The 23,705-nt window shown below is 36.7% G+C and overlaps 1 protein-coding gene across 1 annotated transcript; it reads right to left on the reverse strand.

The window, feature by feature from the left end:
- Positions 10,456-22,153, reverse strand: LOC109235913 (nucleolar protein 14). Its single transcript, XM_019402157.1, has 13 exons — positions 22,012-22,153; positions 18,485-18,564; positions 17,595-17,654; positions 17,281-17,493; positions 16,939-17,067; positions 15,704-16,393; positions 15,202-15,394; positions 14,920-15,113; positions 12,347-12,445; positions 12,043-12,182; positions 11,469-11,747; positions 11,044-11,366; positions 10,456-10,837 (listed from the first exon to the last, which is right to left on the reverse strand). Exons 1-12 carry the CDS (start codon positions 22,151-22,153, stop codon positions 11,102-11,104), a joined length of 2,484 nt encoding a protein of 827 aa, XP_019257702.1. The 3' UTR covers positions 10,456-10,837; positions 11,044-11,101.

Consider the following 23,705-nt stretch of genomic DNA (forward strand, 5'->3'; position numbering starts at 1 on the left):
TTAAGCTAAACCATTGGTTATGAGAACAAAACTCCCAAATAGAAATTTGGTATGAGGTGTATTATTTAATATACAACAGCACGTGTACGCATCTAGCCAACAAGTTATGATAAATTCTCCCTATCTTAATTGGTTTAGGGTCAGGAACCAAATAATTTTCATCTAGATATATGGATGTGCTATATGATTTAATTATCCCATCACAACGCATAAAGATGGGTTCCCAAAGAAGGTTGGAAAATGTGTTGGTGATCCCAGCATTAGGGGGAGAAAATGGCAGCTGAAAAAGTAAAACATGGAATGAATTATTATAAGTACACCTAGATCCTCGTACAAAAAAATGTGAAGTCGAAGTTCAAGTGATAATTAATTTGTGAAATATTGCCAGGCGCATTTGCTGACCAAAAGCTAAATGTTATATTTCAGCTGCTAATGCTCCAAATTGAATAACGTTCATGATGGACATAGTCTGTGGAATGCATGAAGCGTAATAGACTAATTGGTTCCAAAGATAAAACTCCTTGAAGAAGGAGAGGAGCAAATGATAAAGATGGTCATACTAAGGGGGCAAGTGTTGTATAAGAACACCACGACATAACACTTTATAAGACCTCATGGGAGAGGCTCAGTTACCTGAAACTATTGAGATCTCGATAAGTTATGTCTTTATTGAGTGGTGATGGAACCGATATAAAATGATCATCGACGATATTGTTGATACAATGTAGCGCTCAATATTATTAATATTGACGAGGATCTTGAGCTCAAATCTGTCATGAAATTCGGACAGATAAATGATTGGCCAAATGAAAAATACGCAATAAAATTTCACTTCACCTGAAAAATATGAAATTGGATGGATAGTCCATTGTGCAAAAAGTAAAATGAAAAATCAAGTCGATAGACATAAAGACGACTTGTGACACATGTTTGTCGTAAATATCCCGGCATTAGTTATATGGAGACAGGTTCTCCTGTGGTGGATGAAATTATTTTCAGGTTTTAATATGAAAATACATGAAAAACTTGATATGCGTATAATGAAAATCCTTGAAGGAATTAAACTGTTCTGAAGCATATAGAGGTTCCCGAAAATTTTGTTAAATAAAGCTTCAGCCATTCATGTATGACGTATATGATTTATTTTTGTGTCTTAGTGCACTGGGTGCACTTATGTTTCTTGCTAGAATCTTGAGTATAACATTATACTAGCAAGATTTAACTTTAATTCGATATGGAGACAATGGAATGCAATTAGTAATATATTACAAGAGAATCATTGATAGATTTATTTATTCTAACAAATATTGTCAAAGTTTTGTTGGTTAGGTAAATGCAGGGAATTACATGAAGTTCGTTCTTCATACCAAGATACTAACATCTTATAAATTAAGTGACTCAACACGAATGAGATGTGTGATTTTTTTGAAGAGAAGATTCCAATAATATTGAAGAAAGATTTCAATAATATTGAAAACGATGCTGCTTGCATAGCTCAACTGAAAGAAAGATATATTGAAGAAGACAAAATAAAGCACATTTAGCCAAAGTTTCTTTGTAGAGACGATCTTCAACAGAATGATGAAATAGATGTTCAAGAAATTCGTTCAAGTGATAATTTGGCGGAATAATTTACCAAGGCATTGGCGATCTCAATATTAGAGAAATTTTTATACAAGCTTGGAATTCGCCGTCTCCGAGAAATAAAGTGATATTTTTATCAGGGAGAGGCAAATACGTGTTGTACTCTTTTTTCCTTAGCTAAGGTTTTATCCCATTGGATATCATGGCAAGGTTTTTAATGAGGCAGCAAGTAATGTATATTACAAGATATGTGTACTCTTTTTCCTTCACTAGGATTTTTTCTCACATGGTTTTTTCCTAGTAAGATTTTAACGAGGCACATTATCTTTGGACATCCAAGGGAGAGTGTTATGAAATACTTGATTATGGTGGATGTCCATTACTCCTAAGGGAGTAACACCCACCACTCTTCTCCATTAACCTCTCACCACTTCTTACCATTATGGATGTAACTCCCACACCTCCATGGTCTTCCCCCATGTTATCAATAGTTAATACCATGTTCATGGCATCCCTTTGTATTACCTGTATCATCCTATAAATAGAGGGTTTGGGCATCACATTGTACACACGTGAATACACGAAAGAAATAAGAATCTCTTCTCTCTTTCTCTCTACATTCTTGTCTATTTTCTTGTTTTATATTATTACTTTGAGCTTAGTTTCTTAACTATCATATATTATTGATTCTTCTGTCCCACATCTTCGAGCTTTCACCTTCAAGGTGGATACATAAGAAATTTATTGACATGGCAGACTCCGCCCTCCTCCCCCTCCTTTTATTTCGTCACACAAAATCCCCTTCAAGTTTCCCTATGACTGTCGTTGTCCAACCTCCCTTCCCCTTCCCTTCCCCACTACCCCATTTTTTTTTTCCTAAATATGCCTCACCTTTTTCTACCTGTCCTCTCCTTCACTTCTTCCTCATTGTTGTTTCTCCTCCACCACCACAACTGCCGCTCCTCTCTTCTACCATTCTTGTTGCGTCTTCATAATTTAATTTAATTTAATATTTTAATTTAACTTAACTATAATAAGTTTAATAGTAGAATACTAGTTCTTGCGTTAGAGTTTGCAAAATATTTAGAAATATTATATCTAGATTGAATCTGTAATTTTCAATTATTAGATATGGGTTCCATTTTAATTTTTTTTTTGGCCACAAGATTTTTTAATTTGATTATTTATAAGTGATTTTAGAATTGTGATTTGTTGAATAGTGTACAGTGAAACATCTCTATAATAATTTCGTTTGTTCCGATATTTTTTGATTGTTATAGTGAAGTGTTGTTATAAAGAACATATATTATACGTAATGTTAAAATCGCTTCCAAAAAAATTAGGTTTTTATAGTGAATGGTTGTTATATTGGGATGTTGTTATAGATAGGTCTGAATGTATTTGGTCTTGTCCTTGTTGGTAGGGGTGTTCATTCGATTTATCGATTCGATTTTGACCCTTATCGATAATTACTTATCGATTATCGATTTGTACATATGTTTATCGTTATCGTTTCAATAAGGTTTCAATTTTTTTCGATTTCGATTTATCGATTTTTGGGGCTTATCGATTCGGTTATCGATTACACCAATAAGAAAATTTGCGGGATTCCACGGAAAGTATATCGCTATAGACACGCCTAACTAATATGGACAAAAAGAAGCTAAAATAAGACGAACACCGTTTATAACATAAAAATTGTGTCAAAGGCACGGAAAGAGAGAGGGAGAAACATACTATTGAAGTCGCCGGAGTTCACTTTCTCGGCTGGGTTTGCAGTTCGCGGAACAGAGGGAGAAAGGTAAAAGCGGGGCTGAAGAATAGGTAGAGAAAACAATAGGGTTAGGGACTTAGGGTAAAGGATTGGGTATTGCGGAAAAATTCTAAGGTACACCTCACCAGTTGAGTAACAAACAGTAGTCCTCTGCCGCCGTTTCACTAATGAAGTGAAGCTTCTTGAATTCTAGCTTCTACTACGGCTAAAGTATCTGTAATGGAATTGTAATATTTTAATTTCATTTGGAGGAAATTTGATCATCTAAAAATGGCGTCTTTCCAGTTATTGAAGTCTCCGTTCTCATTTCCTCAATCCAATCCTAATATTTTTACCAGCATGGTCCGAAAGAGGTTTCTAGGTGTGAGGTTTCAGAGAAAAAATCCAATCTTTAATACATTTGTTGATACAGAGTTTAGGGTTTGTTGTAGAGTTCAAGTGTGACGACCCAACCCGTCGTCTCATGTATTACAGCCTCGTTTCCCCCATTTATTGCTCTTTCATGTTTTATTATCAGCAACGGGTGAGTTAGAGTTGAATTGAATTGGTTTGGATAGGAAATGAGACACTTAGTCTCTTTAAGGAAGATTTGATTTAAAAAAGTCAACCGAACGTTGACTTATTAGTTAGAAGGCTCGGATGTGAATTACGGTGATTCGGTTAGCTTTGGGAGGTGATTTATGACTTAGGAGTGCGATCGGAAGTGATTTTGGAGGTCCGGAGTAGAATTAGGCTTGAATTGGTAAGTTGGCATTTTGGCGAATTTCGGTGGATAGGTGAGATTTGATCCGAGGGTTGGAATGGAATTCTGAGAGTTGCAGTAGCTCCATTAGGTGATTTTGGATATGTGTGCAAAATTTCAGGTCATTCGGACGTCGTTTGGTTGGGTTTGTGATCGAATGCGTAATTCGGAAGTTTTTAAGAAACTTAGGCTTGACTCCGATGTGAAATGATGATTTTAGTGTTGTTTGATGTGTTTTGATGATTGGAACAAGTTCGTATGATGTTTTGGGGTAGGTTGGTGTTTTTGGTTGAGGTCCCGGGGGCCTCGGGGTGATTCCGGGTGATCAACGGAAGGATTTTTGGACTTTGAGTGTTGCAGAAAATGCACAGCTGTTGCAGGCCACTTTTGGCCTTCGCGTTCGCGGAGGTGCCCATCGCGTTTGCGTAGTTGTGATTTCTGGGTCATCGTGTTCGTGATCGTGGCCTCGCGTTAGCGTAGAAAGGCCTGGGGACCCTGCCTAGTTTGTTCATCGCGTTCGCGATGAGGGAGTCGCGTTCGCGTAAGAGGACGTTCCTGTGCATCGCGTTCGCGTTTGGAGTATCGCGTTCGAGTAGGAGGTTAAGCTGAACCATCGCGTTCGCATGAGGGTCGACGCATTCGCGTAGGCTATCGTTTGGTCAAAGGAAAAATTTGCCTTCGCGAACGCGGGGTGTTGACCGCGTTCGCGTAGAGGTAAAGCTGGGCGACAGAAGGGTTTAATTATGATATTTCATCCGCGACTCATTCATTGTTACCTCCATTTTTGAACCACCTCAAGAGCTTTTTGGTGGAAATTGAAGAGAGTTTTGACGGGAATTGATTGGAGGTAAGTCTCGTGACCTAGAAACGCTATTTTATTGAAGAATCAACCTTTAATTCTTGGAAAATTGGGTATAAATTTGAAGAACTAGGGCTTGGGTTTTGAAATGAAAATTTGGGATTTGAAGGGGCATTTGAACTCCGATTTTGGTAAATTTTATATGTACGGACTCGTGGCGAGACGAGAAATCCGGTAATGTAAATTTTGTAATTTTTCAAGAAGTGGGCCCGGAGCTCGGGTTTTGCCAACTTCGTGAATTTTGGTGTTTTTCGAGTCTTTTCGATTGGGCTATGTTTCTTTAACCTATTGTAATGTATTCGTTGTGGTTTTAATCAGATTCAGCGTGCGAAGAGGTTGATCCGAAAGGCAAAGGCATAGCGAGCTAGACTTGTGGCCGGCTTGAGGTGAGTAATAGATGTAGATAATGACCTGAGGGTTTGAAACCCCGGTATATCACATTGTGACGCTATATTGAGGCGAGACACGTACTCTATGACGAGTGCGGGGTCGATTGTGACTGGGATTTTGACCTAGTTCGTTCCGATTGATATTCGTACTGTGTTTTTGACTAGAAATTGTTTGGTAATCATCCTACTTGGATTTTTATGAATATGTTTGGGGCTTTGTGCCTATCATTTGCATTCTTCAGGGATCCTTATCACTACTTCCATGATACTTAGCATATTTCATGATATCAGTCCTGAGTTAGACACTGCCTTGAAATGTTAGTAAATAAATAAAGGTTTACACACTTAGCTCTATAATTCTTAATAATTGAAACTAAAAATGGATAATTTGACTGTGCCCGAGTAGCTTGCATGCATATATATCTGGACTGAGTGTGGATCGGGTTGCACGCCGCAGCGAATGCTACGATGATATTGCGCTTGGGCTGTAGGAGCCCCTCCGGAGTCTGAACCCTCACAGTGAGCGCAGGTACCCAAATGGATCGAGCTGCGCGCCGCAGCGGTCATGTGCATTGCATTGCATTCATGCATTTATACCATTTGTCTTACTTGTCCCGGTATTGTTGTTGTTCTACCGTTTTATGTGCTGAATCGCTGACTATAGCTTTATATTGTAATATTTCGGAATTTCTTACTTTCAGCCATTATATATGTTTATTACTCACTGAGTTGGAAGTACTCACTTTACTCCCTGCACCATGTGTGCAGATTCAGGTGCTCCGGAGACTTAGTGGAGTTGTTTGCTGTTTTCGTGAAGTTTATTTTCAGGAGTTGTTGAGGTAGCTGCCTGACGTCCGCAGGACCCGACTCCTCCCCTTTATTTCATTTATCTTTCCATATCCTAGACTTCCTTATTACTATGGATATATTACTCTATTACATCTAGAGGCTCTAGACTCGTGACTCCAGATCTATTGGGGAATGTTCGGATATTCGTTATTATTTTCCGTACTATTTTATTTAGTTTCGGATTGGAACCTTGATATTGCTATTTTAAATGTATTATTTATTAACGGATTGCGTATTTGGGTTGAGAGTATTTAATTGGTCGGGCTTGCCTAGCATTAGTGTTGGGCGCCATCACGACCGGGATTGGGGTTGTGACATCAAGACAGTGAAAACCAGAGTAGTAATGGTGAAGAACCTCCAGAGTCATTGTTCATGAAAGAGTTGAGAAGACGTGGCACGACTCTAACTTCATTGCTTGAGGAGACAAACACAAACATCAACAAAAAAAAAGGAAAGGGTATTATAGAATAAGGGTATATTTGTCTGTTTAGTATATCTTATCGGTTTATCGATGAACCGATAATCGAAGAGGACAAAATCAAAATCGATAACTCGATAAGAAAAATTTCGAAATTGAAATCGAAATCGATAAATCGATAAACCGATAACAAATAATCGATTCGATTTATCGATAAAACGATTCGAACGCACACCCCTACTTGTTGGGATGGTGGCATGAGGATGGTGATGAGGTTGTGGCTTGGTTGTGAGGGTGGCAGAAAAGTGATGGTGGCTATGGTTTGATTGTGGATAAAGAAAGTGGGGTTCAGTGAAGTAAATAAAGTAAAAATATAATTTTTATGGCTTTCACACACCCAAAGTTGTGTGAAAATCAAACACTTTGTGATGTCTTCATGAGGGATTACAAGACACACATAAGTCAAGTAGAAGTCTCTTGATGGTCACTATCTAGGTTAAAATATTAAACTGACAGTTACTGCCAGCTTTAAGCGTATGTCTATATATTCTGCCAAAATTCTTTCTCTAATGCATTTTGGTTGAGTCTTCTTCTTTTAGAAGTTTTCAAAATTTATTTTAACAGTTTTTGAAAAATATATTAGGCTACTTAAAAGCATTAGCCTATTAATGTGGTTCAGTGCCCTAGCAAAATAAAAAGGAGCTGGGTGTTGAAGACACAACGATAACGATTTTTTTATATTGCTAGTATAAAAGACAAAAAAGAAAAAGGCCTTTATGAGATGAAGCTGCCCAGGATAGCTGGTTGCGGCTACTTCATTGTTGTTTTCTCTTTTTCCTTTTTTCTTGTTCGAATATGAATTGTAGTACTTCCTTACTCAAAGCATCAAATCTTCTATTCTATCATAATACCTTCAAAGCTCAGTAACAGACCATTCTCTGACAAAATAAGGGTACCGTATTTCTTATTTTGTTTATTTTGCCCGATTATATAAGTTATTTTCCAAACAACTTTATATTTACATCCATTTACTCTTGTTAGGTTACTGTATTTTAAGGGTATTACCACATATATCATTGGTTGGAATGATTTATTTATCTGTACAGCAATTATGTCTTTACTATGTATTTCTTGTTCATTCAAATGAGGAATTGGATGTTGGTCGAGGGTGAGATTAAAACATTTATTGGAGCTCATAAGCTTTATGTTTTTTTCTCTAACACTGATAGAAATTGAACGATATATTTTCTACGATTATGACTTATAGATGGCAGTCTACATTTCCATCTTATTTCTCATACTTATTCTTTTTATAGGACTTATTTGCACGGAGTCCGAGTACATTCGGAAGATTTCCAGAATGTGCAGCTATGGCACTTTGATATTGTTGAACTAGGGGCAAAGATATTCCACATGGATCTGCATTTAATTGTGCTTCCAATGGCGGGTGCACTTATGCATGTTTCCTTTGCTAGATGTATTCTAATATACTTTTTAATTTTATCTTTGATTTTACAAATTAAATTGCATGCACTTAATTTGTTACTTAAAATTCCAGTCTATCATATTTGTGTGTAGGTGTTCTGTTATGATGATTTACTGCAATATGGGTTGGTCCCTAATTGGGTATCTCAATAGAAAAGAATCAACTTCCACGTACTTTTAGTAAAGGAGGCTTAGACCCAATGTTACTCCCCATTTCTCTACCCATTTCTAATTTATACAATAAGATTCATATATCCCTTTTATCTAAACGGTGGTATTCCAGCCATTTTGAGGTCATCTATATATACTATTCAAAACAACTTGTGTATGTTTTAGGAAACATTCTAAGTCACCATAATATTTTTTAAATTTTTATCACCAAGTAATTTCAACTTTTTGCACATTGAACGTCGAAATTAATTTCATACCCAAAATGGGTAATAATTTATTTATAATAATTTCACTAAAGCTAACTATAACCTAGAATAGGGGTCACCCTCACTAGTCACTCCTAAGGACAGAAACCAGAACTAGTACTTAAATAAACTTTGTTTCCTTATAAAAGAACATAAGCTTCAAGCATTCGAGAACAGTAGCAGCAGATGCTCCAAAAAAGTAAGGAGATGGAAGAAAGAATAGCAAAAGTTGTAGGGCATAGCAGCATGAATCTAATTAAGCAAGCTGGTTGATGACACATATTCAGAAACAACTATTTCCAGCAAGAAGAAAAAACTTTTGTTTGAGTTCAAGTTAGACATGTTATATTTGACATGTTTGAAAAGACTTGTGGAATATTATGAGAATTATGATTAAACTATTGTCGTTTTCTTTAACATAAAGTTTCCTAAGGTGTACCACAGGAAAGAGACATTTCTCTTTATTGTTCTACCAAAAATTTGTATTTATTTTTTAGTTTGTTTCACATAATTTCCATTTTCATATAGAACCATATTTCATACGGGAAAGGGTCATATATGCCAGTGAACTATGCAAATTAGGACAGATATGCCCCTCGTTAATAGTTTGGTACAGATATGTCAAATCCATCCAATACTTGCTCATTCATGCACTTAGTGTAACGGGACCACTATTTTGTCTTTCTTAAATAATTAATTATCGAACCCAACCAAAATCTACAAACCCGATCCATTAGGACCTGACCCACCCTTATTTCAAAGATATTTTTTGATATATTATTTTTGTTTGATTGAGAAATTGTGTGATAATCATATTAATTTATTTGAGTAATTTGATAATCGATTTTTTTCTTTTTTTTGTTATACATCATTTCGGGAAGTAATCCTACTAAAAGTAGTAACTGATATTTATTTATTATTTTAATTATATAATATTCGTATTAGTTTGTGCTTTCTTCAATCATTTTACCATCTATTTTAATTTTTCTTAGTGGTGCTTGTTATGAAATAATATTTGTTATGAAATAATTAATTAATAAAAATGGAAAAGAAGCACCACTATTTTAACGGTGAAGCTTGTTATGAAATAATATTTCTTATGAAATAATTAATTAATAAACATGGAAAAGAAGCACCATTGTTTTAACAATTTATTAATTGTTCCATAACAAATTTGTAATGCAGAAAATAATCCAATAAACTAATAATCAATCATATAATGATCACTTATCTAAATAAAAAAAACGGATCCATCAGTTTAAGTTATAGTGAACAAGGAGTTATTTGTATAATTGTATTTGTATTGGTGAAAAATACAATAGATTGTGAGAAAAAAAAAAATAGATGGTAAAATGATTGAAGAAAGCACAAACTAATTCGAATATTATATCATTAAAATAATAAATAAATATCCATTACTACTTTTAGTAGGATTACTTCCGAAATGATGTATAACAAAAAAATCGATTATCAAATTACTCAAATAAATAAATATAATTATCACACAATTTCTCAATCAGACAAAAATAATGTATCAAAAAATATCTTTAAAATAAGTGTGGGTCGGGTCCTAACGGATCAGGTCAACAGATTTTCGTTGGTTCCGATAATTAATTATTTAAGAAAAATAAAATAATAATTCCGTTAAACTAAGGACATGAATGAGCAATTACCGGACAGATTGGGCATATAACGACAGGCATATCATCCTAATTCACCATTTTCCGTATTTCATAGTTAAATCAATGGAACTGCTTGTCCAACTTTAACCATTTTTTTGAATTTGCTGCAGCTGAAGTTGTTTACTGACGAGGAACATTAGTACCAGTTTTACCAGAATTTTAACTGATCTGATACTATTTCAATGGTTAAGTTTACTATGGTCACGAGGGCTAACATATGCAAGAAACTCCGATCCATGATTACCAGGTGGTGGCAATTGGACAATAACAAAAATGGTTTTAACACAATGAACTGATACTTTCTTCTGTTAGATGTAAATGACAAATACAACATGAAACAAGTAACAACGCGCATCAGTCCGAGGAACATAGTTATCCCTTCTTACAACTCAACATTGTATTCGCCTATAGAGTTGGACAAAACTGATATTCAGCTATAAGACAAAACAAAATTGGAGAGCTCTTCCACTACACAGCTCGAGCCTCCAAATACAGCAACCAATTTCAGTGGCATCACTATGGCACAGTTGGAGGGAAAGAGAGAAGGCGCATGTTGTAACCACATGAATCCAGCATTTAGAGCACACAATAGTTCGTTCGATCCCTCTGTACTTCCAACATTCTGCATTCTTCCTTGCCCTGGAATAATGAAGGAGCAAACGTTCAACATTTTGTATCATTAACAGTTCTAACACTGATACGTAGCATTATGGGTTGTTCATTAGTATCTACATCTACTGCATATGACGACCACATTTTAGTTCAGATATTTGAACATGACAAACACATGGAAAATAATTGATTATATATTCACTGTCAATGCAACATAAAGAATGAAACCTTACCAAAAACCAGGAAGCATTTGACAAAAAGATTTTCCAAGTGACAACCCAAAAGCTAATTTCATCTTCTTCTCTTCCGGCCCTTACCCAATTGCCCTGATTTAAATGCATGCTCTTGTTCTTGCAGAAAAGCAAGATTTTTCCCATGTTTCTCAGCCTTTTCTGCGGCTAGTAGGGCCTTTTCTCTTTCCTTCGCCTCGGCCAAGAACCTATTATCCTTGACCAGTTCACGCGCAGCACCTTTAGCTTCCTGTTTCAGTCGTTTCTTCAACTTTTTCATTTCAGCACGCTCGCGATCTGGATCATAATCTCTACCCTTGACAAAGCTGTAGAAGTAGATGATGAGCAGATGATTAAGCTCAATAGGAAACACAAACAATTTGATTCGTTTAATTCAAGATAATGAATGCAATACAAAAGTATATTACTTCTCCTCAAATTTCGGATTAAGCATCCTGATGGGCACAGGTTTTTTCTTCCGCATTTTCAGAGGTTGACGCAGCATGTGATGTTCCTGAGCCTTCGTATCAATTAATTGGGAAACATCCTCGATCTTCTCCCTTAATGCATCTGGAATATGATTTTCTCCAGCCAATTTGCATAATAATTTTGAAATTGGCATGAAAATCTCAGGAAAAGAAATAAGTTCCTTATACACATTTACAAATCCTTGCAGGGTTTCCAGAACTGTTACAAGCATGCTGGCCCTGAATGAGAAACCATATAATCGCATCAAGTTCTAGGTTCCCAGAAAAGTAAATTAGGTGTAGAATTTCAAGCAGAGATACTTCTTATGTTAACCAGCTGATTGACAATCATAATATTAGGATATTGAAAGCTAGAATAACAAACCACATCTTGAATGGACCTAGACAGAGACTTTTGAACATATTTCTAATTTGTTCAAGTATCTTAAAATAGAGCCATATTTAACAATTTAACGAACTTTGGGATTCCTCTAATAGATTTGTCCATATGCATGTCAATAGAACGCTAACTAACCTGTAGTTATCAGAGTGGAAATACTGAGAGTCCTCTGGTAAGTCCATCAGCGTAAGAAAATCTAAAGAATCCATGTCCACTTTGCTACTGCGTATACAAAGCAAAGGCCCAAGTTCTTTGATCTCCATAAGGTTATCCAACTGCAGCACAAGAACATGCCTGTCAATTCACAAGTGGAAGGAAGCAACCAAAACACTTCGCAATGACAATAAAAAGTATTTGCAAAATAAGAAAAGGGCGATGGTTAACATCTTCAAGAATTAGATTAGCAAGAAGAACACCATAAGCTTCAGCTAAGCCAAACCTGGGAATTAGACCGCTGCTTTCTGTCTAAAGCCGCCATCAGCAAAGTTTGAATAAATACTATAGCCTCAGGACAGAACTTCTGAGATTGTTTAGTTACCTGCAGGGCAAGAAGTTGATATCCATAAGCTTGGAGAACTAAGTTCATATGATCATTCTGTAATTGCAAACACCATCAACCAGGAAGAACGCTTTCGAGAATAAACGAAATAAAAACCAAAAGTTAATCCCAAAATGTGCGTTCCTACGATCAACCGATCTTTAATTTTCACGTGCTATTTGACCCACAGTTGAGGATAAATCACACATAGCTACCCTAACCAACTTGAGTCGAGTGCAGTCACTCATAGGTGCAAGGGGGATGACTAGTTGACTACTGCGAATAATCTGGTTCCATTAACCTGAAAAAGTCCTAAGCAAGATACTCCCTCTATTCCAATTTGTTTGACTGTGTTTGACCGAACACAAAGTCTAAGGAAGAAACAAAGAGTTCCGATAATAAGCTAAATATGCAAAAAATTACAAAAATTACACATAGTACCAAGTTATAGTATTAGTTTTCATTTCCAGTGGAGACTGCAACAAAGCCGTACCAATGACAAGATGAGAATGTTTAAGTTAACTACTTCTGAAGTATAAAAAGGTGCAATCTTTTTGGAACAGACAACAAAAGTAATAACAGATAGGGAACAAGAGAGTATTAGACAGTGGGCTTCGCTCAGCTCATTGGATAAATTGGTGATCACTTGGATACGTGAAGCACTTCTATATCACTACCTGGGTTACCTAGCCTCTAATTTGCCCAGGCGCATGGTGTCAAAACGAAATGATATGGGAATAAGTTCTTCATATGAACTCTTTAAACCTGCAAAGAACTAAAGAGACCGAATTGCGAGATACTAAATAACAGCATTCCGACATTACCTATGAGTAGGGTGACAAACGGGCGGGTCGGGTACGGACAAGTCGAAAGCAGGTAATGCAAAAACGAATAAATTATCCGACCCGACCCATATTTAATACGGATAAAAAACGCGTTACCTGCGGATAATATGGATATCCATATTATCCATGCTTCTTGAAGATAATCACTTTTGGAAAATTCTTAGTCTCCTAAACTTGAGAAACCCCCAACTTGAGGCTTTATATTGGTTAACCATTGGTTATCCATTTTTAAGTGGATAATATGGTTCTTATCCATATTGGACCCGCTTTTAAAAAGTATATTATCCAACCCATTTTATAATGGATAATATGGGTGGATAACTTTTTCTAGACCCTTGATAGGAAGGCCTGGAGGTCAAGCATTAGGGTAGTAGACTAGGGGGTAGTCGAGCTTTTTCTACTTCATACCGGGGGTGAGGCGGGTTTGATAGGGTCGATCTTAGATGGTTAGTGGTTAATGTTGAGTCCACACTATCCTTTCTGTTTACCATAGCCCCAAGCCTTAATTACTGGTTATTGTTATTGCATGTCATCTATTTTATGGTTTTTATGCTTCTGTTACTATTTCTATGGTTTCTGCTGACGTTACTAATGAATTGTCTCTTCTTGTTTTATTTCCGTTGTACTGAGCCGAGGGTCTATCAGAAACAGCCTCTCTGCCCTATCGGGGTAAGGATAAGGTCTGCGTACACACTACCCTCCCGAACCCCACTTTGTGGGATTTTACTGGGTCGTTGTTGTTGTTGTTGTTGTAATATGGGTGGATAACTATTTTCTTTTAACCATTTTGCCGCCACTACCTATGAGTAAGGAAAAGTGAAATTTAAGACTGTCTACCAAATATCCTGTTCAAGAAAAAGCCCACCAAATAAAAAAAATTCTGAAGCCTTTTTTATTTCTTAGGTAAGGTAAATTTGTATATTTGTAAAAGCATCAAGTGTATGCAGTGATGTACAAGAGGTACATCAGAAGTAGCTCTTACAGATTGTGAAGAGAACTAATAAAGTTTCTGAAGCTTTTTACACCTTAAACAAGCAAAGCTAGGGTATGAATTCAGATCTCGAGCATGAGAAACACCACGTGTGTATACCAAAATCTTTAGAAGATCACAAATGAAACTAATAAGAGATATACAAGCAAATGAGCAAGATATTGAAAATGTTTGCAATTAAAGTCGTGACTTAAAAAGCAACTAGCTCTCTAAGGAATCACTGCTCTCACAGACACACTGGACTAAAATGATGTATTAAATACAAAATTAGGCAGAGGAAGAGGGAATTTATTCATCAAAAAACTAAGCAGGAAGAGGGAGAAACAAAGGAGATAACTATAAATAGTTTCAAAGATAGATGAACTGACGAAATTAGACCAAGGAGGGTAAGTTGCAGAAGTTTACTATGGCGCACATACTATTAATAAAGTAAGAAGATATATACTAGGCTGAGACAGTACACTACACATCCAGAAGTCTAGATGCTGCTTTGATTAAGATGAAGATTATACAGGCGGAAACAATATGTGCTCCGATGGCACAGAATACTTTTACCAAACAAAATTCCAGCGCTCGTAATTTAAACAAATGATCAATTTCAGCGCATGGGAGATAAATGAAACATGGTATCCACTTACACTTAGCAGCAAAGAGCACAAGAAGGAAGCAATTGCAATATCTCTTCCACAAATGATGGGACACCGCATAAGGTATTCACACAGCAGTAGTATAGCAGGAGTCATGACACAATGGCGAAAATCAGAGCATGGAAATATCATGGACCAAAGCCTCAACAGAAAGATGGTCTTCAAAGATGGCCAACTGCTTTTTCCTAAGAGGATGGACGAAATGAATTAAACACAAGAAGTAAAGCCAAGGAATAAGAACAATTAAAGAAACAACAGGTTATCAAAGGCAACCTGTATTCTTAAGATCTTCACAAAATTGTGCCCTTGTCCTTTGTAGCCTTTGGCGAGCACATATAGCTGCAAAGTATGGAGTCGCTGCACTCATCTCCATCAGCGGCTTTACAAGCAAATTTAAAAGCTTGAAATTCAATGGCTTCTTATTTGCCAACACAGCGAAATATTGCAGCAATACCCCGTAAAAAACCTGATGAAAGAAACAAGCTACTTATAAAGCAATTGAGGTAGCAAAGACTTACCCACCAAAAATGACTTATCTAGTTCACAATACCCATAATCTTATCATCGAACAACACAACATGCATTTTCGATCAGCGTACAGATATATTCACATGAACATTCATTCATTATATTTTCATGGGTAATGGTAAATACAGTTAAATGGTGAATACTCTTAAAAATTCAAGGCAAAACTTCATACCATTTTGTTCACACAAAGGAGAAGGAAGAAAGTCATCAATCTTAAAGAAATTACAGTGAGAATAGAGTATCATACTTGCATTTTCTTTTTATTCTCTGCTGCGACAGTTATTGCATTGAATGCACGAATTCTCCTAATTGCTTCAATAACTTGATCATCAGAACAATTGTCTATCAATGAAGTAAACTCCTCAAGGGTTTTGGGGGCTTCAATCGTAAAGGGAAGTTCGTTTTGTCGATGCTTCACCGTCACTTTTTCTTTTTCGGTTTGTAAAGTGCCAACTTGTTTCCCCTTGATGGGTACCTCCTTATGGTCCTTTATTTTCACCACCTTTTTAGCATCATCACCAAAACCTTCGTCATCATCCTCTAGCTCAGTATCAATAATATCATCGTCACTTTGCTCCCAGTCCTTAATAGTCTGTGTCTTTCCTTGCTCTTCATCATACTCGTCGCTTCCTTCATCTTCCCCATCATTTTTTCCTTCATCTTCCCCATCGTCACTTTCTTCATCCTCACCATCGTCCTCCTCACCATCGGAATCCCCAGTAGAAGCAGCATCTTCACTCTCAAGTTCACTTTCTTTCCTTCTCAAAATTTCGCCAATCCAACCCAACTTAGTTCTAGGCACCTCCTCAAGATCGTCCCCAAGATCATCGCCAGATACAGTTCTTGGGTCTTTAACCAATTTACTGTTATCATCAGATGCATTTCCATCTTCATCACTCTCATCATCAGCAGCAGCCATTCTCTTCTGACGTTCTTGCTGAAAATGAAAAGGCTTTGATTAGAAAATATCTAATATACCCAAAACATAAATGCTCCTTATCCTACCAAAACGATGCCAATCGTAATAGTGTCAGATCTTTGAAATGATAATCCAGCTAAATTTCCTTGCTAAGGGAATTTATTGTGTTTTAGAACATTACCATGCGAAAGTGCTCGAAAAAAGCAATCACTACTAATACACAGTAGCCAGTTTCCTGATGAAGGCATTAAAGAACACTCATGATGATGCAAGAACATCAACCACCCAGCAGACAATGAAGACATACATTACAACCTCTTGAAACTTGAAAGCACATACGGATAATATTAAAGCAGCTATGTTAAAATTAATCAATAGAAACAGGATCCTCAATCCTCAAAAGAAAACACTGTCAAAAGGACTTGAGTTGGTCTAGAAAATAATTGTGCAATTTTACTAATAGAAATGTCACCACTTTCTCCATCATGCACCAAATACTGTCATTTGTAATGCATGGTATAAAGAGACGGAAGGAGCTCTTGATTCTGTCATAGCAGTCATACCTCCAACAATTCCAGCCGTTCTTTCTCCTCCTGCGCAATTTCCTCAGGAGTCTTTGTCCGGTCTGATGGGCGAGCACGCATATCCAGTGCCATCTCACTAACAAGCATCTCATAAGTGTCAGGCTTTTCCTGAAGCAAATTAGGAATCTAAAGTGGTCAACATAGACAAATCTAATATAACCAAAAGAAAGATTATTGGTAATTTGTTCATGGATGATGCACTAGAAACCTAAAAAAGATGGTGAACAAAAGACATTGAGGCACATGAAAGGAGGAAAGACTAGGATGCTCGGTATCCATCAGGAATGTATCCGGCAAACGGAAAAAAAAACCCACTTATACCTTCCCAATAGATGCTTTTCTGGGAACATCAGCTACCTCATCTTTCTTCACATTACCAACTGAAATGTTCTTGTTCACAAGAGCCTTCAGAGCATTTATCTTGTCTGGTTGGGTCAGTGACAGTAAGGCTTTCGACTCCACTAGCGATGTAAAGTCTTTGTCCAATTGTTCAGTTAATTCATCATTTTCTTCTCTGTCCTTTGCTTTTTGGGCCTAACAATGTAGGAAAAACAAAAGAATTGTCAAACATATGGCAAGTAAACAAACCATTCTCTTATCAGATTGCAACAATAAGACATTAAACAATGACAAACCTTAAAGAATTTACTCTTTTGAATAATTTCTTCCATCACTTCTTTCTTGGTTTTCTGCCTCTGTAATAAGATGGTACACCAAATCAGGAGCAGAACGACATATGGGTTGCAAATAACAACAAAGAGAATCTTCCGAGACATGTTTGTGAACTATGGACTATCATCCCACACAAAGTGATGTATGCTCCCAGTAAGAAAGTAAGAACCTGTTTCTTTTGATAACAATCTTTATTTTTCTCTCTTTCGGACCCAGGTTTTTACCGGCAGCCACTAAAATCAGTGTTCTCATATGTAATTGTACTGTTACCTATGTGTAAATGACATCTTATCAGAAATAAAAGCTAGTTCAGTATCATCAGTCAAAGCATACGACCGCCCCATGACAGCTTAGGTGGAGCACAACGATTTCTTTTTTTGATAAGTAAAGAATTTTATTGATGAAATTGCACCAAGCTGGTGCTGTCTGTACTCTGTACAGACAAAAGAATATCTCAGTCTCTATACACCTTTCATACCTTTTATAATTGTAGGGTACTGTGAAGATCTAGTAATGCATCAATAACATGTACATTAAGCAACTTTCACCAAAAACCGAAAAGATATGCATGCTCATGTTTGATCTTATTTGTAGATGCAGTCATTCCTTCAAAGGATATTCGATTTGTTTCTTTTTGTACAACCAAAGAAAAGCATGGAGCAGCAGTTTAAGTTACAAGGTGAAATCATGCCACATTAGTCAGTGTAACAATTAAGTAAGCTCTTAATCATAGTAGAGGCCTAAAGGGAGAAGGATATCCGCTATTTCATTTGTTAGCAGCTTGATAGAGTAAACTCCAAAATAGAGCAGGGAATATGCATCAAGAGGAGGTGAAAATGAGGAAGCATCTAACATTTTCCTCTGCTTCCACTGGAACTGCTAGGGCATTCTGAGATCCATGAGAGTCAAGGTGTCCCAAGATAGCTGACTTATCTGCACAGAAACAGACAGCTGTTATGAGGAAAGCAGATCATACAAGATCGATTTAAGATGCGAGATAGCAGAAAATCCAAGGTGAACACTACCACCATCACTGTAAACAAGATATTGATAAAGATTGAATCCTATCATGATTGTAATCCTCTAGCTGGCAGCCAGGCTAGGTTTAAGATAATGGTTTTTCTTCATAGGTTTTTCTCATTTTATTTTATTTCATTTTTTGAATATAACAAAGTCCTAGTGGGATTCTACTGGGTTGTTGTTGTTGTTGAATATAACAAAGTCCAGCGGAAACAGTCTCTTGTAGAAATGCAGGGTAAGACTGCGTACAATAGACCCTTGTTGTCTGGCCCTTCCGGACCCCGCGCATAGCGGGAGCTGAGTGCACCGGGCTGCCCTTAAGTCCGGGAAGAAGCTAGTCTATAAGTCTCCAAGCGCATCAAGACCATCGAAAACTTTCTCCTTTGCCCCAAACTTGTGTTACTATATAAGGACTTCATAGTTTTTTTAGAAGGTAAATAAAGTTATCAATAACGGGAAAATCTCCGGTAAACAAATAGTATATAAGAAGTTAGAGAATCTACAACATATGAACAATACCAATTCTTTTACACAAACTGGAAGCTCACTGGTGCACCAAAAGACACTAGGAATGAGAAGCTATTCCTCAAATGTACATGGTCGTTCTCCACCCCATCAAAAGCTCATGGTTTCTTTCAAATGTACATAGACTTAAGACTGTTATGCAGTAACTGCCAAAAAAAGGAGGGTCATCTGACAATAAAAGAAAAATAGGTATCCTTACCATTCAGGATACAGAGTAGGCCAAACTAAATACAATATACAGTAAAGCTATCCTACCCTGACTCAAAAAGTGAAAAGGTACTCCATTGAACCAATGAAAGTGACCAACTTTCTTGGTCTATCCCGAAAAGCTCAGCGCATGTTTTATGATAAAAAGGTTTTCTCCCTGTACAAGTTCAAAGTATTCTAATTTATATGATTTCAAATTCAACGTGACATCTTGGGAACAAATTACTCCCTTTTTTGACATATTAAACTAGTACCATTCTAAACATTTCTCTACGAAACGCAATATACTTAACTATTCGAGCAGTTAACTCATAAATACATGTCATAGCAGGTCATTTTTTGGATGGAGAGAGTAATTCTTTTCATTATAATTTAGAAATTCCACATGTAGCAACAACAAGAAGTTCACAAGACCGAGAACGAACCAAAAACAAAGGAAACTCAAAATCATCATCTAATATTTAATACTAACATTCCTGTCTTTACTTTAAATGAAAATGAATTGTTGTTCTTCCATTCTTTATATTGTAATAAGATTCTGAGAAAGGGAAAAGGCCAGTTTTCACCTCCATCTTTCGAGATGTGCAGCTCTAAGGTTCTTTACTCAATGCATGGCAGGCTTACAACCTTTAGGACAGCAGAATGGTTTATTGACCATTTTTTATTCACAATGGAATTGAAGGAATAGAAAACACAAAAATGGTGATAGTACTTCTTAACACTTGCCCAAGGAGCAAGTAGGAAAAAAAACTGAAAACGGGACAATTTGCTTGCTCCAATAATAGAGCCCTTTAGACCTTATGACATGATAACAATTCTAGAGCAGCTCCTCTTTTACAAAGGAAACAAAATGTAAAGCATATCATCATATCAAATGGAAAAAACTGGCTAAGGGCTTTAAAACTAATCAAAGGAGAATCATATAACACATTTCCAATGATTAAGGACTTCTATGCCTCACTTATCATATCATATTTTCCTCCTCCACTTATTTGTAACTGTTTCTTTCCTGTTTTTGGGATAAAGTATGGTAAATAGTCACTGTTCCATTTTTTGCCGTACCTAAAAGTTCAAATTCCAATCAGAATTGCTTTTCATTTATCTAGCACTCAACCTATCAGTTTGTCATAGCTATGAACAAGCATACGTGACAGTACATGCAGCACAAGTTTTAAAGTACAATTCAGCATATCATTTCTTCAATTTTCATAATCCACCAAACTAAAGAGGAGAAATGGTGGATACGGCAGATATATTTCAGTAATATCTTTTGGTTGCGAAAATTGTCCACTGTCAACTGAAAGGAAGGGAACTGCCCATCATTAGCATGGCAAAAAATTCTAGAGAATGCTAATGATCGCACTACAGTTGTGTTCTAGTGCTATTTCAGGGTGGAACCAAAATGGGATTTGCCCAACTGATAAATGCAGCTGAACGTCAAATCAATGGGACCGAACTTGTGAGCTCCGTTGTTCAATTTCTGAAGTCACTTATCAGATTTATGAATATCTGTATATGTTCCTGCAGAATTTGATAAAGTGCCGATATGCGCCGGATTTGCTGCAACTCTCCGACATGAGGGGAAAGGGCTGGTCTTTACATTGCATCTTGAAGTAATTGACTTGATGCACCTCGTGCTCATTAGACCTCTAGACTATCTACTACTCCCTCTGTTCCAATTTTTTCTGACACTCTTTCCTTTTAGTCGGTCCAAAAAAGAATGACGCCTTTCGATATTTAACAATTTAACTTTAAAATTCTCATTTTATCCTTAGCTAATGATTTATATCCACAAAATTTCTATGGCTTGTTTTAGACGACAAGTTTCAAAAGTATTTCTTTCATTCTTAAACTCCCTGCTCAGTCAAGCATCATCACATAAGAACAGAGGGAGTATTAAATTAATAAAAAACAAATTTTAGGATGGCTACAATGATACCCTAACATATAACAGATTAAAAGTTCTCCGCACCTGAAAAGTAAATAATCAAAATCTTCTAGAAAATGAGTCTAGAAAATTAAAAGTCTTTTTCTCTTTCACATTTAGGTACTTATCAAGAGAAAAAATCTTTCCATATTTAGGTAGTGTTAATTGGTTCTACTATTTTCAGTAACAATTCAGTTGGCTAAGAGGAGCGTAAGTGTATAAGAAATTCATTCTGAATGCAAATCTGCAAATCCTTCAAGATGCAAAGAAAACTGGCTAGACCATTACATAGTTGTACCTAGTAAATCACATCTCCATATACCTACCTAGTATGGCATGATGCAGCAACAGTACACTGCAACAGAATGTATAGTGTGTGTTGATGTACTAGTCAGTTAAAGGATTCCAATTCACAAGCAATTGACTTGGCTAAGAACCAATAATACCATCTAATCAAGGCAATTTGGGCTAAATAAACTATTTTAGATATAATGCTAGTGGTCCTGACCAGAAACAACTAGTATGTGCATCTACTCATGAGCGCGAGCGCACACACATGTATGTATGTATGTTCCATACAATTTTATATACATATAGAAATGGGCAAAAGAGGAAGTTGAAATCGTCAAGATTGCACGATAAATAAAAACTAAACTATTCGCCAGAGAGAGAAAAGCAACACTGAGAAGGGTGATTCTCACCATTACTCCCATAATCCTCCTCATCCTCGTCAAATGGGACTTCTTCATCAAAATCATCCCTTCCCAATGAGGCACCTATATTGAAGTCCTCCTCGTCCTCATCTGACAGATTATACTTGTTTTTCTTCAACTTCACCTGCATATTAACAGCAAGAAGTACAATAATTGTCAACAACAACAACAAGTAACAAATAATAAAAGAAAAGTACAACAAGGGCTATGAAAAGATTTTCTGACTTCATTCAAGACATGAGCTTGGTGGATCTCCCTTTACAGGGAGCTTTTTACACTTGGGCTAGGGGTGAAAATTCTCTACAGGCATCAAGAATTGACAGGTTTCTGATCTCTTCTGAATGGAATGATCTCTTTGGTTCAATTCAACAACTAGCCCTTCCTAGAGTTGTTTCTGATCATAGGCCTATTGCCTTGGAAAGTGGAGATTGGACTTCTGAACCTTCTTATTTTAAATTCGAAAACATGTGGCTACAACATGAAGGGTTTTGTGATATGATCAAACAATGGTGGCATGGTTATGTGGTAAATGGCTCCCCTGACTTTGTACTATCCCAAAAGCTTAAACTTCTAAAGAAGGATTTAGCAATCTGGAATAGGGAGTCATATGGTAGAATTAGCACCAGAACCAACAAAGCTATGGAAGAACTATTATTAATGGAACAAGCAACTGAAGGAAGACTGCAGACTTAAGCTGAAACAAATAAGATCCTTCAGCTAAAAATGGAGTTACAACAATTAGCCAAGGTTGAAGAAATATCATGAAGACAAAAGTCAAGATGCTTGTGGTTGAAAGAGGGTGACAGAAATACAAAATACTTTCAAAAGGTAGCCAATTCTCACAGGAGGTATAACTGCATTGACAGACTACAAGTGGGAGAGGATATCATTGAAGAAAAGGAACAGATTAAAAGGGTAATAATAGATTTTTATCAAGCTCTATACTCTGAGAATGAAACTTGGAGACCTAGTTGTACTTTTGAAGGCTTGGGTTGTTTGAACAATGAGGAGAAGGATGCCTTGGAAGTTGCTTTTGAAGAGGAGGAAGTTTTAGATGCTATCAACTCTTGCGCACCTGACAAAAGCCCTGGCCCTGATGGTTTTACATTGGCTTTTTATCAAAGATGTTGGGAAACTGTAAAACTGGATGTCATGGGGACTTTCAACCACTTCCATAGAAACTGTCACATGGTTAAGTCATTTAATGCCTCTTTTATTGCTCTCATCCCTAAAAGGAAAGGAGCAATTGAACTCAAAGATTTCAGACCTATTAGTCTTACTAGTAGTGTCTACAAGATAGTGGCAAAAGTGCTGACCGAGAGACTTAAAAAGGTGATCGGGAAGTTGGTCTCTGGCTACCAGAATGCTTTTATTAAAGGCAGGCAGATTACAGATGCTGCACTAATTGCTAATGAAGTCTTGGATTGGAGGCAAAAAAATGGTGAACCTGGCGTGCTCTTTAAGCTTGATATAGAGAAGGCCTTTGACAAAATCAATTGGCAGTATCTCATTTCAATTTTATGGCAGATGGGATTTGGTGAAAAATGGATCAGATGGATTAGATATACCTTCTCCACAGTCAAATATTCTGTTCTTGTTAACAGAAGCCCTGTTGGCTTTTGCTCCCCTGAGAGAGGGATAAAACAAGGGGATCCCTTGTCCCCTTTCTTATTTATTCTAGC

The sequence above is a fragment of the Nicotiana attenuata genome, chromosome 12 (genome assembly GCF_001879085.1).
Source record: "Nicotiana attenuata strain UT chromosome 12, NIATTr2, whole genome shotgun sequence".
In the NCBI taxonomy this organism is placed as follows: Eukaryota; Viridiplantae; Streptophyta; class Magnoliopsida; order Solanales; family Solanaceae; genus Nicotiana; species Nicotiana attenuata.

Coding starts and splice junctions, on each gene's coding strand:
- LOC109235913 (XM_019402157.1), bottom strand. CDS start 22,153: ATGCAGGTGAAGTTGAAGAAAAACAAGTATAATCTGTCAGATGAGGAC. Junction 17,068..17,280: donor GAAAAGCATCTATTGGGAAG/GTATAAGTGGGT, acceptor AATTTGCTTCAG/GAAAAGCCTGACACTTATGA. Junction 15,114..15,201: donor TGAAGATCTTAAGAATACAG/GTTGCCTTTGAT, acceptor CCATCCTCTTAG/GAAAAAGCAGTTGGCCATCT.